At 32.7% G+C, this 17896-nt stretch overlaps 1 protein-coding gene across 4 annotated transcripts in view; it reads left to right on the plus strand.

Annotated features, from left to right (window-relative positions):
* The window catches only part of LOC143255677 (putative sodium/potassium/calcium exchanger CG1090), a 52003-nt gene extending 35055 nt beyond the window's left edge, over positions 1 to 16948 (plus strand). For 3 of the 4 annotated variants that reach the window (XM_076511722.1, XM_076511724.1, XM_076511723.1), the window contains 2 exons: positions 1221 to 1352; positions 11448 to 16948. In XM_076511722.1, coding sequence (XP_076367837.1) covers positions 1221 to 1352; positions 11448 to 11647 — 332 coding nt within the window. In that variant the 3' untranslated portion in view covers positions 11648 to 16948. The other variant, XM_076511725.1, reaches the window with a different exon arrangement.
* The last annotated feature ends 948 nt before the right edge of the window (positions 16949 to 17896 follow it).

Below are 17896 nucleotides of genomic sequence, written 5' to 3' on the forward strand. Positions count from 1 at the left end.
GGAACTTTCCACATTTCTCCAGTCTAAAGTTTGTATACTGACTCCCACGAACTTCCTCTTAACTTCTACCACTTAATGGTTACTTAACTATCAGCATGCTACTTAACTTCAGCCTTTCCACGGCATCTCACCTGGGGCTATCTTCCTCCCTCAATGGGCTATACCATTTTTGCAATACATGGTCTGTCATTCTTTCTTTTGGCTTTTGTTATCCAAATGTAGTTGGGTAAATTGAGCCAGTCATTGGAAGTACCATCTTCTCTTTGCCAAACGTCTTTTGGACCTTCTCTCTATTCCCATTTATAAGAATGATTTTAAATCAGGTGACTCTGTGGGCTCTACCTTAGTATGTTGTGGCTCAGTAGTTGCTCATAGGATCCCCTCTATAGTTTGTGTTCACTGTCAAATAGTTGTATGCCATTTCTCTTGTACTGGATCATATAGAAGCTATGCAGTCTGCTGATTTTACTATTTACACCAACTCTCTTGGCTCTTTACTGGGCCTGAAATTGCTTCACATTAGTTCTCACTCTATTCTTGTCAATGTTTAACAATAACTGGCCCATTTTTCTTCATCTTCCAATAATACCCCATTTTTCTGGATATCTCCTGTGTTGTATTTGTGGGGATTAATTCATTGATAGGGCAGCAAAGTTTATTTGCTCTGGTGCTGCCATGGCTATGCGTATTCCACATATAAACTGCAATCCTGTATTCGAAACTCAGCTTCATGGCAGTTGGCATTTGACTTGGAATGAGATTAAACATATCATTTGAGAAAAACACTTAGCCCCCAGTGGTACAGTGGTATGTCGGCAGAATTATGATACTAGAAAGTAGATTTTAATACCTGATGTGGGAAGAGCACAGACAGCACATAGTGTAGCTTTGCTATTAAGTGCAAACAATGAAAACACTTTTTATATTCATATGAAATAACTTGTTAAATTATACATATTGCAAAACATGCTTTATTAAAATATGCCTACTCTTTTCATTATCAATTTTAAAATTTGCAGATATTATGGATTATAGAAAACATAAAGCACAAAAAAATGCAATATTTTCATATGCTTTTTTGTTCACTTGTGTTCAAAGCTATATGAATTATATACACCTGCAGTTTTAAAAACTTCTAATATTCTATGAAGCATGTATTTTGTAGTACTCATATTCACTCCTGGATTTTAGATACAGAATACATGATACTGTTATTTCAGGTATGGGTGATATGGCCATTTCCAATGCTGTAGGAAGCAATGTGTTCGATATCCTTTTGTGCCTTGGATTGCCATGGTTTTTTCAAACAGCAGTCATGAAGCCTGGTTCTTTTGTTAAAGTGTACAGTAAAGGTAGGTACTCAGTTGTACCTTGATTTGTCATTCTTGCTCCAAAGAGTAGTTGTTATTATGGTTTCCCTTTTTATTGACAGTTACCATTAGTATTGAAAGTTTAGAAACAAATGACTGTTGTTTGTACAATAAAAATAAATTTTATTTCTGTTAAAGGGACTTGAATTACCACAATTTATTGTATGACAAAGGTTATCATAATACTGATATGCTTATGTTGTAATGGCATTCAGGGTTTAATAGTCACAGAACTTACCTGCTTAATCTTCTATAACTATTTCAACTTGAGTGTTTAAATTATTTCAGTGAACATAATGTTATGTTGCAAGATAAATGCTATATTTTTGTTATCATACTTTAACTTACAGTTCACTTGTTAAGGCTAATTTTAGTGAGCAAGTAATAATAAAATGACAGATACTAAAAGTCAAATAAGGGTTAGTCACACATGTGAAAAACAATTTGTATTAGAAATGAGATAAAAATGAAATAAAAAAAATTAGCTAAAAATACCTGAAAATTATAAATTTTGCAATATGTTTATTTTTGGTAATAATTTTCTCAATTTACTGTGAATATTATTACTTCATGGAAAATATTAGAAAATAATTTGCAAGAAGATGGGGCTTGTTTTTTGGGATAATCATCCTCATTTGTGAATGAATGTTTTTACCCACAAAACAAATAGTTCACTATTTTTTGTAGCATTTACAAGCAGTCTAACTCAATGGAAGAAACATTACTCTTGGTTGGAGGTTGGGTATCCCATCTTATCTGGAAATCCAGAAGCCTAGCTGTGTAGTGCATAATACAGAGATCATTTTGTCATGCTGCTTTCTTTGTTTGTTTCAAGTTGTCGTTAAAATGTTTCGGGTCTAACATAGACAAACCCATATGATCGTGCTATTTTTGTCATTAATTTAATACTTCTCTCACTTTATCTTTGTAATATTCTTGCACTTAGAAACCATTTTTGTATTTTCCTTTTTTTTTTCTTGATCTTAAATTAATTTTTTTCATATTGTTGAAATGTATACTATGCTAATCATCTATTTTTTTTTTTTTCATATTTGAGGACAAATTGGATACATCATAAGTTAACTGCTCATGTATGTTTGTGTTTTTGTTTGGGTGCTTTGCAGAGTCTCCTGTGCCAAAGCTTCCCTGGCTACTGTCACAACTGACTGAGTAATTGTAACTGTGTGCTTTTGTGTTTGTATCTACATCTGCTGACCCTGTAATACTTTAGGCATTTTGCTGTTTTACTTTTGTTGGTTAATTTTCAATCTGATCTTTCCATCTTCACAAAAACAAATTTTTAAAGATACTGGCTCATTGTCTCAACAGTTCTTCACATGTTTCATAATAAAATTAGGAATGGTGAATGCTATATAAATATTGTACTTCAACAATGCCATGACAGTTGTTTGCAATTAAGCTAAAAAAAAAAAGTCACCTAACTCTTCTGCCAAAAAAAAATCAGTCGTAACTTGGTTGAATGTGGTTCAATTATAAATTGACATGCACCTCTGTGTTCCTTATAAAATAATCTAAGGTCATGTGGTTATTCAGAAATGTTGAATATACTTCCCACAAAGTTCCTTACAATTTATGCTGCTGTTGAGTCTGAGATTGTCAACATGGAGAAACATTTACGTTTGGAAATTCAAAATTCAGTGTGTACTGTTTGAGTTAAAACTTTGCATGGTATTGTATAATGGAAACTAAAAAAATATGATTGCTTTCAGTTCAGTGTTTTTCAAAAAATTAATGGTAGGTGGAGGCATTTATTTGTGTTTACCTTTCATTAATTAGCCTATTATTGGGTATAAAAAAAAAAATGTACTGGATAAGAATATTATTTCAGTCTTCCAGTGTTTTAATTGTGAAATCTGAAATTATAATCAATAACTCTGGTTGGAGGATAAAATTTTAGAAAATTGGGTACAGACACCAAATTATAGGTAGTATTAATATTTAATAATTAATTAACAACCTGCAGCAGTTTGTTTCCAGTAGTTAGAATAGCAAACTCATCATGACAAAATCTGTTATTCCAGTACAGTTTCTTACCACTGCTAATAAAACCTTTCTTGGCTATTACTGTTCTCTATCAGCTCAGATATTTTGCTTGTCACTAGCCTTGTGATTCCCACTTCTTTCTTCATATCAACATTTAAATAATCATGCTTCAACCCTCTACCAGTGGGAGTGCAACATTACCCCCTATCATAACTAGTACTCTCCCTAATCATGCACTTGTTAATTACTTCTTGATTGTCAGTCTTAGTATGTAGATGTTTGTTTTTTGTAGGATTTAGTTATTACATCCAGATGTAATACAGTGGTAAGTATACAGATTTACAATGTTAAAATCAGTGGTTCGATTTCCCTCGGAGAACTCAGCAGATAGCCCACACATACTGGTCATAAGACATTAATATTAGGCCCATTGTATTTTAACACTGCATTATTTATTCAGTCCTGTAATAACGTCCTTTGTCGTTGGCGGGTTATGTTAAATTATCTGGTAAAAATGATTCAGTGTTTAGTTCACGTGACAACAACAAATTATTTTTATCCTACTTTAAGGTGTCTACAAACTTGAATGTTAATTCTTTTATTGTCATTTTTTTTCATTTTTCTGTGAAGAATCACAATTTAGTTTTATCTACTTTCTCTTTTCTGTTTTTGTTCTGCTGTTCCTGCTACAGTGGATTTATCAACCATGTCTACAGGTTTGGTACTATTGCTATTATCTGTTGATTTATGATGCATAGAGTTGTATCATTTTAGGCAACTTTCTGGATAATCTAATGAGTGTCCTGTCATACCAGCACCTAGATGTGTCAGTACAGGTGGATGTGACTTTGTGTAGCCCTTTTTCTCCCTCCTGAATATATTTATCTGTTGCAAGTCATTTTGGGGGTTTGTAGGTGTGAGTAATCAAGTATATTGTACTTTGTCTTTGCCTCTCTTTTTCTCCTTTAACCTATTTACTGTGGTTGGGACTTGTATATTTCCCAGTAAATCTGTAGATTACTCCCTTCACTCTCTGGTTGAGGCTATTCATCTGTCTCATTAAGGATTTTCTGTTAATCAACATAGTCTTTTTTGGCTCACATGACACACCTTTCCTTTTCAACCCCAGATGAGATGTGGTTCCTCTGCTGTTGGGTTCTTTTAGGTGTAGATACCAATTTATTTTGGGTTTACCTTTCTCTTCATTGCATGAATTATGCATGGCACCTTTGTTTTATATCAGGAAGTGTTTGTGGGTTCTCTGAACTGTTTGGGGTTTGCACAGCCTGCCTACTAAACTACATTCCATTCATCCAACCCACCCTCATTGTCTCACCACCTGATTTCTTTCTCCCATCAGTAGAATCTTTTCTTGTCAGCACAGTTGGAGGTGGCTACAAAGTTACTTCTCAAAGGAGACATTGAAGGTTCTTCTTGTTATGTGTTTCTTTTCATTTTTTGTATTGTTCCCAAAATGACTCTGAGATTGGCAACTAGTTTTCAGTTATCCTTTCTGAACTGCTTCATCATTCTCAAGCTGACCATGGAATTGTACTTCACTCTTCATTGAATTTTCACTTCTGGTTTGTGGATGAAATAGTATAATGTCTCAGATGCATATCTACATATTCCCATATCCCTGACATGCAGATATTTTGTTCATTGTGGGTGTTTGGGTTCCAGTTTTGGGCTTTTCTTTTCAAACTTGCCTTGACTTCCTATGTTTTCTGTCAAGTGGTCTGGGCCTTTTCTCAACTGCTTCATTCTCAGGGCTTTTCTTCACATGAGTATATATGGCAATTGGCAACTTCTAGCTTCCTCACAAGCTGACCATACCCTATATACTCAGTTTTTTCTTTGGCAAGGTGCCTGGGTGGAGCTGGCTTATCAAATTGGAAAGTCATTCCTCACAATTACTCAATTTTAGGCTCTGTGGTGTTTCTAACCTCATTTCTCTCTCGGAACCAGCACTCTCGTTTTAAGTTGAGAGCTATCATAGGTCTTGTATGTGAAGTCTCATATTCATTTCTTTCTGTAGGAGATTGCATCTCTTTTATGAAAAGGGCTTTTTATGAAGCCCTCTTTCCTCTTGGTCATGCCCACATGCACCATCTTCAGTGGGCTCTGATCAGCCAACTATGCCTTGTTTGAGTTCCCTTAGATGCTCCTCTTGCCTTTTCTCCTCTCTGTAGGTATTTTCCCTTTCTCCTCCTCATCCACATTGTCACCTTTTTAAGAATGCTTCTCTTTCTGTTTGGGGAGCAGTTCTTGACATTGGGAGGTTTGGTTGCAGGGAACTTTTTTGGGTTTGTTCTTCCTATTCTTTTGGACCTTCTTGCAATTTGTCAGCTAGTTCTTACCTTTCTGCTGATTTTATGAGACTAGATGATGATGATACACTCCAATGATTATAATGGTGTCTATATTACAAGGCAGAGGTGGCAACCAGTCAAGTGACCTTTATTTTAGGTATTTTGGGTCTCTTATATTTGGGCCTCTGCCATAATATCACTTTGTTGGCATGTCTTGTTATAGCTGCTCTGAAGCTGGTAGTGAATCAACTATCTTATACCAATAGGATTCTACTGATAAGGTAGTATTTGGATCCTTTTATTTCTTGAGAGTTGTGTGGGCTTTTTGTTTCTCATCTCAGTATAAACCCTCCCTGTTTTAGGCATCCTGTTTTTTGTCCATTGGCAGGAGAAGTCAATGCTCTCAGTTAAGATTGAATAGATCATTACCTCTGTGCATATCCTCCTCCTTGTCTTTTTCTTTGTGCCATATCAATAGTTCAGACCAAAGTATGTCAAATTCTGCTAGTGGCACTGTATTAGCCAGCTCTGTCATAGATTCTGCTTCTGCAAAATTTTTTGTCACCTCCCTTTCCTCTGCCTTCTCCCACACTCCAGTGTGAGTTATCCATCCATAATTCATCCCATCTTCATGCATGACATTTGTCCATTCCCTTACTTTGAAGGTTAGGACTTCAGGCTTTTAGCTTCCTTGTTTTCCCATCCAGTTTCTTTCCTTTTTGTTGGTTTACCAGTGGTGGTATACTTGTACCTAATGCTGTGTTCTATATACCTAGGTTATCTTCCTTCCCTTCCTCCATTACTGTCTCTTTTTCAGTTGGCTTTTTGCCTGGAATTGTTGGTTTTCTTTTGTTGCAGGTTATAGGCCAGTTGTCTTCTGCTTTACTGAATTTGCTTCTGTGTTCCAATCTCATGTATGTTATTTCACTCATTCTCCATTGCCTGTCCTTCCCACCATGCTTATATCTAGGATTGGAACCTTAGTGTTACCTCTCACTGCCTTACTCATCCTCTGTTTGAACCTTTGTTGTCATTGTTGTTATTTTCCATTGTTCCTGAGTGTTCCTTTATGCCCAAGACTAGCTTCTTGGGAAAGTAATCCTGATTTCCCTCCTCATACCCTTTCCTCTATCTCGCACCTTTAGGATTGTTCTTATCCTGACTTACTCTTTTGTGAGTTATATTTTATTGAAATATAATAAAATGTCACAGGATCATGTTAAATATATTATAGAGGTGGGTTATTCTGTAGGGCCATTCAGTTATATCTTGTGGTCTATTGCTTCATGAATATGCTTGTCCCAGACCACACATTCATGAACTTACATGGGTAAAGCAGACAGGGTTTACTGCTTACCTCTGATACTCCATGGTATTGAACCTTTCTTAATGCAGACCAGACATTACCAGGTGTTGTTGATCTACTCACTCACTGTGATTGCTCTGTTTTTCAAAATAGGATATTGTGGTCACCCATTGCACTGTCTTGAATGCTGAACAGTTCCTAGCTATTGGGGTAATGGACCATGGAGGCAAGTTCTCCTGAGTGAAGCACAGTACCATTCAGTTGGAAGTAAGGCAGAGACATTCAGCTGGTGTCAACAGTGTAATGCTTTTCTGTCTGGGAATCCGATGTACATTTCCAGATGTTGCCAAGTATTGGTTGTAGCACCTTGCCATGTGTGTGTATATTTTTACTTCTCTGGCTGAGATATTCTCCTTCTAACTATCAGGGTTGGGCCAGGTTTTGATTGGAGACAGTCGAGCCATATAAGTCTTCATGTGTTTCACTGGATCTCTCTTTCTACTGTTGACTGAATGATAAATCCCCAATGCCACAAAGGTTTTGATCAGAAATGTTACCCCAAATTGATGTCCATCTTTCTTCCTATTGTCCATTGGATATCAGTTTCTGGGAGATCTGGTTTTATTTGAAGTTGTGTAAAACAAATGATTGCCTGCATGTGAAGAGCTGGCTTTTCTGTTCCTACCACAGACTGGATGTAACATTCCCATTGCTGCCAGGTTTTGAACTGGAGGTGGATGCCTCCTGAACTCTCCTTACTTCCTACCAACATGTGAACAGGTGAACTGAATTATTGGTACAGATGCTTTTATTTTCCATCAAGTACTCAGTTTTGAAGTGAACATTAGAGGACACTCTTCCTACCACAGACCTGATGTACAACTTCAGATGCTACCAAGTGTTGGTTGAGGTTAAACTTCCAGTTATAATCTGTCTTACCTTATCCACTCTAGACCTGGGGAATCCCTTTCCTACTGAAAAAATTTTGGCCCTTCCATGTTTCTGCTTTTTAGGTTTTAATGACACATACCTGAAGGTTGAAGAGTATACCTGGCTCAGAAGTAGTGAGGTCTCCCACTGGTTTGATATTTTAAATTTCTTACTACATCTCGTGGTCTTTCTTTAGGCAATTTTTCAAGGAGGTATCATATTTACACTGTCCCTTCACCAGTTCAGTGTGGGATTCTAGCTTTTTGTAAGAAGAGGTAAAATATCATATTGGAAGGTATTATTGCCAACTGAAAATGTATTTCTGATAGGTACTTACCTCCTCTCACATTTCCTTTTCGTCATCCTCATTTCTGGTGTGAATTGGTTCAGTTAGTTATGACTAATCTTGAAGTGATTAAGAAGTGCACAATTAGAGAGTGCTAGTTATGATATGGGTAGTGTCGCACTCCCATTGGCAGAGTGTTACTCCAATATAATGCTAATATGCAAAACGAAGTGGAAATTACAAAGCTAGTGTTAAATGAAAAATCTGCTATAATAATAATTTAATAAATTATGGCAGTAATAATTTATAAAGCATTTTGTGAAAGGAGGTAAGTATCTGCCTGAAATACATTTTGTAGAATTGTTAACTATATTTTTGCACTAAGGTATTAATACAGATTATAATGTGACAGTGAGCAGAGGAAAACTAAGATAAAGAAAAAAGGAAATAAAAGCAAAGGATTTATTGTACTTTTCAAGATATCCACCATTAATGTGGTAAATAACATACTTTTTACATGTAAGTTTGCTACAAATCATAATTGGTGAAGTGAGGAGTGCCTAGCCTACAGAGTGAAGAAAAGTATATTGTTATGATGGGAAGATTACACAAAGATTGCAAAGTTAATGAGTATAATAGCAGTAGTTAATGATACAAGCAAATGCTGCTACAGATGTTGAACTGATGCACTGGAAAAGGCTTCATGTGGATGTTGAGAGCACACTGCTCAGAAGCTATATGTTCTAATGCATATTAGATAAGCCTTTCTAAAGATGAGACATGCTCTCTTTCATCTGTGGTGTAAGAATAAAGTTGTCTACTCTTAGTTTGTTTATTTGAATAAGACATTGAAAGTAGAGCTGCTTTCTCTACAGTTTCTGAAGAAATAATATGAAGGCTACTTTCTGTGTGCAGACACTTTGAAAGGTCATGATGGGAGGAGTTTATGCATGTTAAGATGATGATTTAAAGTAGAGGTGGTTTTCAGCCATCATGATTTTGGATATATTTTAAATGCTTATGTCTGCGAATCCCTGTAGGTAAAGTTTCATGTTTTATTTGAAAGATGAGCATTTTGGCTTATTTTTGCACTATTTTCCCCTACTACATGTATAAACAAAGGACATAGTTGTGGCAAGTGCTGTAATGTATATTACCCAGTGGTTGAAGTAGGAAAAGTATTTATTTCATTTTATGTAATGTCTCATGTTTCCATGGTTTTAACACACTATATAAATTAAAGGTATTTTCTTGCTTAGTTACACAATATGCAGTTTTTTACTGGGGTGGATTTTGGAAATTTAGTAAGTTTTTCAACAAGAATGTCTTTTCTTTTTTTCTTTCTTCAGGTAAATAAAATAGGTGTAATTATTAATACATAAAATACAGTATTTAATTTACTCAGGACTTTACAGCAGTGGACATAAAATGTTTTGGAGTGTGTGTTTAAACTTTTTATAATTACAGAATTTGATTATTACAGACTTGAAAAAAATATTTTTAATTATTTATCAAAACATTGTCATGTTCATGAAATGTTTAACTTTTATATTTATTAATATGTCTGGGCTTCCACTAGAAAAATAACAGTGACAGTTGTTTAGCCACAATTTTAGGTCGCCAAAAACTGTGTGGTGCGTAACTTTTAATGTGCATCAACTCCATCCAGTAAAAAATAGTTGTAATGATGTGAAAATCTACAAGACATTAAGTTTTGTACTATTTTTTTATTCCCCAGCAATCTTCCTCACCAAAAAAACAAAATAAACATGATAAAAAGGAGAATTAAGAGATACATTTCTCAAAATAACACAGAAACAAAAAAAATGACTTAAAACTAGAGTACAGTAACATGACTAGTAAGTAGATAAATCCAATGGCAGCTCTTCAGCCAAATCATTGTCAACAGAAGATGTGGTAGAAGTTGACATCCGAGGTTCCGAAGCACATTTCTTCAACAGGGAATGGTACCCACATCTGTCTTTGTGAGTGACCCAGTATCTGAATGTGGAGTTGAAGTTAAAATGATCTAAAGGTTTGGACTCCATGGATAAGTTCAGTAACATTTCTGTCTTGGCCACAGACAGACTGTTCTTGGCATCTGTTTTGATGCTGTTGTACCTGCTAATTTCCTGCTCACAGTCAACAGATGCAACTGGAATTATTAAATCATAAAATCATAAAAGTACATATATAAAGAACATATAGATTAGTCAGTGGTAGTTTTTAAAGACGTTTCTTTCTTCAACTCGCTGGGGGTGCTTCTGGTCATTTGTTATCATTAATGGCGTGGATAACGATAAAAACCATGAAAGCTGTTAAGACTGAAACTTGAGCACAATAAATAAAGGAAAACCATCCAAGACCGAAAAATTATCTTTTGCCACTGTGGCAAAACCAACACTAGATTTTTTAGCCACAGGCTATATCTTTTTTCTAATGGCGATGTAGCTAATGGCTAGCGGAAGCCTAGCATGTTTACCTTTACTTTTGTTTGATACATTTCTTTTTCCATTGAAAATATTATATAATTGGATAAAGAAAAACCTGATTGATAGTGACTTGCTGTTGAATATCACAGCACAGAGAACTGTAGGTCTGGCCATTTCAGAGTGCTAAATATTGACTTTTATGAATAGAAAAATATTTCTGTAGCTTTTAAAGGAAAATAATACTACAAAAATCCTGTATTAGCAGTAGGAAAACTTTCATGAGAAACATTAAATTCCTAATGTCTCTTAAAGTCATGGGAAGTAAATTTGAAGTTTATGAACTTAACCTATAAATGTGACTTTACCATGCCACTTCTTAAACTTTTAAACCAGAATTTGCAATGTGAATGACTGGGAAGTTGTGCTTCTATCATTTTGAAGAATACTTTGTAGACAATGGTTTTCATTGGACATGTCCAAATATTGAATTCCACCAATTCCCAGTCAGTGTTTATTTTTCAAGGACAAGTGGCTATGTATCTTTTTTTTCATTTTGATGTGTGTGTGTGTATATGTATATGAAAAAGAAATTGGTGCATTTCATATTTTTTACTTTGTAGTTGTTTTGTGACTTCTGTCTTATTGATAATGTAAATTAAGAACAAAAGTTCATAAACTTGAATGGCTGATTTAAATCAGCCCAGAGGCTACTTTTCTGGGAAACACCAAAATTTGTTTCAATCATGTGTTAAGTCAGTGCCTGTTGGTATCTTTCTGAACATTGATAAAACTTGTTTATTTTTTAAGGTTTGACATATTCAACTGTAACCCTTATATCAACTGTGGTGTTTCTACTTGTGGCCACACACTGTAATGGGTGGAAACTGGACAGAAAGTATGGAGTGATACTTTTCATTTGGTATCTCCTTTTTATGGTGTTGGCAAGCCTATATGAGTTAAATATCTTTGGTTACTTCAACCCACCTGAGTGTCCCAGCAATTATTAAGCAGCACAGTTTCATCTATGTATCCTAATGCCTACAGAACAGTTACAGCTTGGGAACTACCAAAATGAAATGTTTAACATTTTACTACAACTTCAAGGAAACTTTTCTACATATGTACATCAGTAGTGACTAAATATTGGAGCTTCACTTGTCTCAGTAACTTCTGAATTAGAAAGTTGTATATTTATTTTGTAAAATCACTAGAATTATATAATATTGCTACACTGCTTAAAATTTGCATATTTAAATACACGTTATTTTTTCATGCATTCCAGTTTTGAAAATGGAAACAAAGATGTAAATTTAAGTAAAGAAGTTGTAATAATGGTAAAGTTTTAAGTCTGTATTTTGCTGCTTCTATACATTTCAGTAATATTAAATGGAAAGGGGTGTCTGTTTGCTTTTGCATTCCATTCAGCATAAGTGGACAAAATCTTAATGTTTTCTTCATTTTTTGTATGATTCAACTTGATTTGAAATTGTATTGTATTTATCTTATTATATATATAGATGTGTTTTTGTTGTTGTGGATAAAATAATAGTATTTTCATAGGAATGAACATCATCCTATGGTTTATGAATCACTCACATCTTGTTTAAAGGAGAAAAATATATAAACATGTTAATATCTTCCGATAGTTTATAATGTATTTAAAATAAGGGTAATATAAGTAGAACAAAAGATTAAAAAGCTTGATTTTACAGGACTATGAACTTTTCATCAAAAATGCTACCAATAAAAAAAATCAAAATATTGATTATATTTGTCTTATTAAATAGATTTCAGTGAATAATTTTGTAATGTACATTATGAACAGTATATTTATATCAAAGTTTTGTTAAGCTTTTGTAGTATTTGTGTTATTGTCATAAGTTTTTGAGATTCCAGTTAAAAAATCAGGAAGGGTAAAAAGTTTAGTTATGTGAATGTAGTTTAAGATATAAAAATATAAATGTAATTTTCCAGCCTTTAGTTCCCGATATGCTTCCATTTTCATGATGGTTCAGCAGTAAGTATAATGGTTTATAACACAAAATGTTACTTTGATACTTGTGATGGTAGGCAAAACATAATTAGTCCATTGTTTAACTTTGTGTTTAACAACAAACAAATTATATCTTCAAACATTTTTATGTGTGTTGCAGTATTCAGGATTTCATTATGCATACTGAATGCAATAAGTAATAAATGTTCTTAATTAAGTATATACAGAAGTTAGTTCATTTGAAGAAATAATGTTTCAGCTGCTCTGAAAGATGCATTATAACTGGTAGCAGCAGCAAAAGTAGAATTAAACTTTTCAGAAAAAAATAAATTATACTGGAACCATATTTTTGTTTCAAAATAAATCTAAACCAAACAGATTGAGATCCAGATTTTGTTTAAGCTGCTTTTTTGGAAAAGAATTAGGAGTTTCATTTAATCTAGTCATTTCTTGCTGCTGCAGTTACTTCAGTAATGATGATTATAAGCCAGTTGGAGAATATGCAATTACAGTTGAGCCAAAATATTATGTATTAATATACATAAAGTAGGAGTCTGAAGAACTCTAAAGGGAAGGTTATTAAAGAATAAACGTGCCCTAATGTACTTTCTTCATCTTTTGCATCAAATGCTAGGTTTTTAATTTTTCTTTCTGCTCATTTTGTTTAGTTTCCCCTAACTTGTCAACTTTTCAGTAATTATATTCTTCCCTCTTTTTATTTAATTTTTTTTTCATTTAAGTTTGTGATGATACATTTTAAAGGTATTCAAGCTGTAGAAAAAAGTTTATTTTGATATTTCATTATGAACATTTTTTAGCATATTCTTTTTTTATTGTCACACAAACATTAATTTCTTGGGTTAATCTTTGGTGGTAATTGTTTTTCTGGACTGTATGTTTAGATTATGAAAAATTTGTGTAAATCTATTCTTTTTTATTTATTTAGTAAACTGTTTCTTGGTCTTTTCAAGAATTATAATTATTAGTGTTGCATTAAAAAGAAGGAAAAAATAATTGTTTGAATTTTGAAAAGCAAAGGAGGGCAAAATGTGAAAAGTATGTAAAAGTTTTAAATCTTTCATATTTTTCTCAAACTTTGTTGGAGTTTTTGCCAATTTTGGTCAAGATGATTTAAATTAAATCTAATGATTTAATTAAAGATGTAGAGTGATTGATGTCCAGATCTTACTGTGATAAAGGTTTGATCTTCCTTATCTTGCACAACATTTATTTGTAATTAAGTTTTCATGAATGTTTATGCAATTTTGCTTCCAAGTTCTCATAAAATAGGCCAAGCATGGCCCACTAGTTAGCACGTTGGAGTATGGAGCTGTTCAAGTCTTGTTAGCACCATATAATTAATCTTGCTCTGCACTTTGGAGCCACTATTTGGTGGACAGTCAGTATTTCCCAATAGCAAGAGTTGTCATTTAATACTGTTGATTTAATTGCACTCTCTAATTTATGATTTTACAATAGGATGTCTAGTGCAGATAACTCTTGAAAAGGTTTAAATGAAAAAACAAACAAGAAAGCATGTGAATGTTTATATGATCAGTTATCTGATCCTCTAATAAAAATTGGCTGAATGGTCGTGCAGGTTCTGATAAAGATTAATTTGATCATTTACTGAGATCATTGTGATGATGTTTCATTGCAAATGTTGTTGCATTTTGCATTATACAAGCTTCAACTTGCTTTGCTTTCACTCTTTGAATGCATTATTGTATAAGTGACTTTATGCTTTTAAGTTATTTTGTTAATGAATGTATATCATAGATCTGAAAAATTAGTTCTTTAAAATGTTTTGGTGGCTGTGCATGTTTGTTACTAAATTGGGGTTCATCATCATTTGTTTTTGTTAGCCATGACATGAAAAAATAATTGTATTTATTTATTTGTATTTACTTAATAACCAGTTTCAAGTACTTGAAAGATACAATTAAATGAGTTTGATCTGAACATGTTACAGTTGTTTGACAATGTAATATATTGTAAAGTGTAATGAACAATGTTTTGCATGTAAAGCTAATGCTGTTATAGTCCAGTTTGTCATGTCTTCTCAGACTATCATCATTTCCCTGTTTTTTTGCAAAAAATGTGAAGCATCTTATTCTAAGTAGTAATCAGGCTGTACTCTGTCCTGAGTGGTTTAATTTTTGACACGAGCGATGTTACAGCTTTTCATTAGTTTAACTTTTGGATAATTTTGAACGAGTTTGTTGCTTTATTGATTACTTTGTTAGCTTATGAATTAAATTTTGGTTCTGTTTTAAGTGGATTGATTGCTCTGTGTGTGTGTGGGGTAATATATAATAAAGTATGTACTTAATCTACAAGGGGTGAAGTTATTGGAAAAATAAAAATATATTTGTAAGTTACAAAATCCTATAATCCTTTTTTGACTTCATTTTTATAATGTTTTGGTTAAAGAACTTAAATTTTGTGGTATATTATTCTGGAGACATTTTCATTTAGTGCAGTTACTTTGAACTTTCTATGTGATGAAGGAATATTAAACACTCATGTAGAGAGGGCTACTTGAAGCTGTCAGACAAGTTATGATTGTTGAATGTTCTTCTATTGTTTGACATTACAAAAGAATGCCAAGTAACAACTAAAATTCAATTGTGGTAATTTAAACTTTGTGATGTGCATCTTATGAAGACTTTCCCCAAATATAAGATGATGTTTCAGATTTTGTTTTATAACACTGCAAATAATACTTTTAAATAAGCATCTGTGTAGTTGTCGAAACTTATCAAATAGTAGAAAATGGTACTGAAAACTTTAATTTTCAAACTCTGAGGAACCAATTTTATCTCACTTTGTTAGCTAATCCTAAATATCAGTTTCTATTTAAAAAAAACAAAGTGACCATTTTTATAAAAGTTATTCTTTACTGACTTACTGTTTACACATTTTTTTGAATTCCTTTGAGATGTATTTTATTGAACCTTAAGATAAATATTTCTGATAATACAAACTTTAAAATGTAACCGATTTGTGTTAGTATTCTATTCTCTTGTAGTATTTTATAATATTAGAATGAAAGCATTTTACTTTAACCTTACAAGTTTTACACTGTTTTTTGATGAAACCAGTATCTAATGGTACTGTAATTAGCTAATATTATGTAAGCTTCACTCACAACAGACTTTTTTTGCACTTGCTAATATGGAATTTTTTATCATGCATTGTACTTTTGGTATTTGATGTTTTATCTGGTTGTTTTCAAGTATTTCTGAGAAATTTGGTTTTTATTGGTAAACAAGCACAATTTTCACATAAGGATTGATGTAATGATATTCTGAACAAATATTTTTACTGGAAGGATTTAAAGTTCAAATTAAAATTGCAACTGTAAATTTAATGAGTTTGACTTGAAATGTGTATTATATATGTTATATAGTAAAGGATTAATTGGTATTTCAAGTAAAAACATTTCTTAAGTAATCCTTTTATGATTCTTGCTTCTGTATTTGTGGTCAATGCTTAATGAAGATTATAGTTATCTGGAAAGATATTTGAGAAGAGATTAGGTATTTGTCTTGATATTTAAAATGTGGAAGTTTAAAAATGCAATTTACAATGTTAAAGCAGGATCAGTCATATATAGTTTGACTTAATAACAAAAAGTTGTTTGATTCATAGAGTAAACTTTAATGTGTTTTTTTCATGAAGTTATTGGTCTAAATGATGTTATTACAATTGGCCAAAGAAGTGCCTTTCTGTGAAAAAACAAAACGAAAATATATATAAATCTGGCCTGGAGAACAAACTATAATTGGAGTAAAATAAAAAGTAATTTAGCTTTTGTTTCTAGTTTACCAAAACTTTATTCTACCTGTTAGTTAATAAAAGCTGTAAATTAAACCCAGTAAAATACACAACACTTTGCTACAAATTACCTACTTTTTGCTCTGATAACCATAAAATCCTAATTTCTCAGAGGTATCTTATGAAATGTATTTAAGTTTAGAACTTTTGCTTTTGAAATTAAACTGATGTACTATATTTTTATCCATTAATAGTAATTCCAGCAATTTCGTATATACATATATAGTTACTTTATTGAAAATGTATAAACTTTTAGCCCTAATTTCACTCAAATGATATTTTTTTTACATGTATTTTTTGTAATTTTTGTCAAAATTTTGTTTGTGAATAGTGGAGTGCATATATTTGAATATATGGCATGAAGGATCATGGTATTTACTGTTACTGTCTTGCAGCTGTTATGATCTGTATACTTTGCATTTTAATTTACAGTGCAACTTTAAAACAAAAGAAATAAAATATATTTGTGCCTTTACTCATTTTTGCTTTTTAATACTAAAAATGTGTCATAACTTTTACAACTGGTGCATTTTTACTGGAGTAGCGTCACAAAAGATGCAACTTTTTTCGGTCTCATAATTTTGTGTAACAAATGTTCTTAGTTTGGTAAGAAAACTTAGCTACCAAGAATATAGAATCAAAGTTAATTTTTAATTCCTATAGTTGCTGCTGTCTAGTCAAAAATATAGATGAAAAAGATTCTTTGATGATGGTGTTTTATAGTAATAAATCAGATTATAATGACCATTTCATGTGATGTATTTGCTAATGACATGTAAAAATAATGAATACAGCTATCTGTGCCATGTTATGAAGACATGATTTACTGAACCAGTAAAATGTAACGACTATAGAATTTTGACATGAGACTATAAAAATTACTCAAGTGATGACTTTTGACAACAATGTTTCAATAAACATCTGAAGATAAGTGCAGTTGATGCCTATTCTGTTTCAAAGTTTGATTACTAAGTGTTGTACGTTTATTGGTAACGTATGACAACAGTAAATCAGTAGATACTAAGTGTAATGATTGCTAAAATTGATGCCTTTACTGCTGACGTATGGCAATAGTAAGTCGAATACAGTGTAACGAGTCATGAAATTGGTGAATTTAATTGTTTTGTTTCGTGTCGATCAAGGAGAGATGTCGTGGTAATTACGTACTAGGAACTCCTATTAGTTCGTTATTGCATCGATCGATAATACAAAAAATAACACCTTTGTGCAAAGTGAAATATTCTGATATTTCCATTTTATTCGTTTTGAAGAAGGTAACAATGTAAGTTTATGTATGCCTATAAACTTGGTACTTTCCCACTTAAAAATTTTTCGCACGTGTATAAAACAGTTACCTTTTGATTTTCGTAGGCACATAGTATATATTACCTGTAGTTGGCAGAAATATACAACAATAGTTAGC

This window comes from Tachypleus tridentatus, chromosome 7 (assembly GCF_004210375.1).
Source record: "Tachypleus tridentatus isolate NWPU-2018 chromosome 7, ASM421037v1, whole genome shotgun sequence".
NCBI classification, from domain to species: Eukaryota; Metazoa; Arthropoda; class Merostomata; order Xiphosura; family Limulidae; genus Tachypleus; species Tachypleus tridentatus.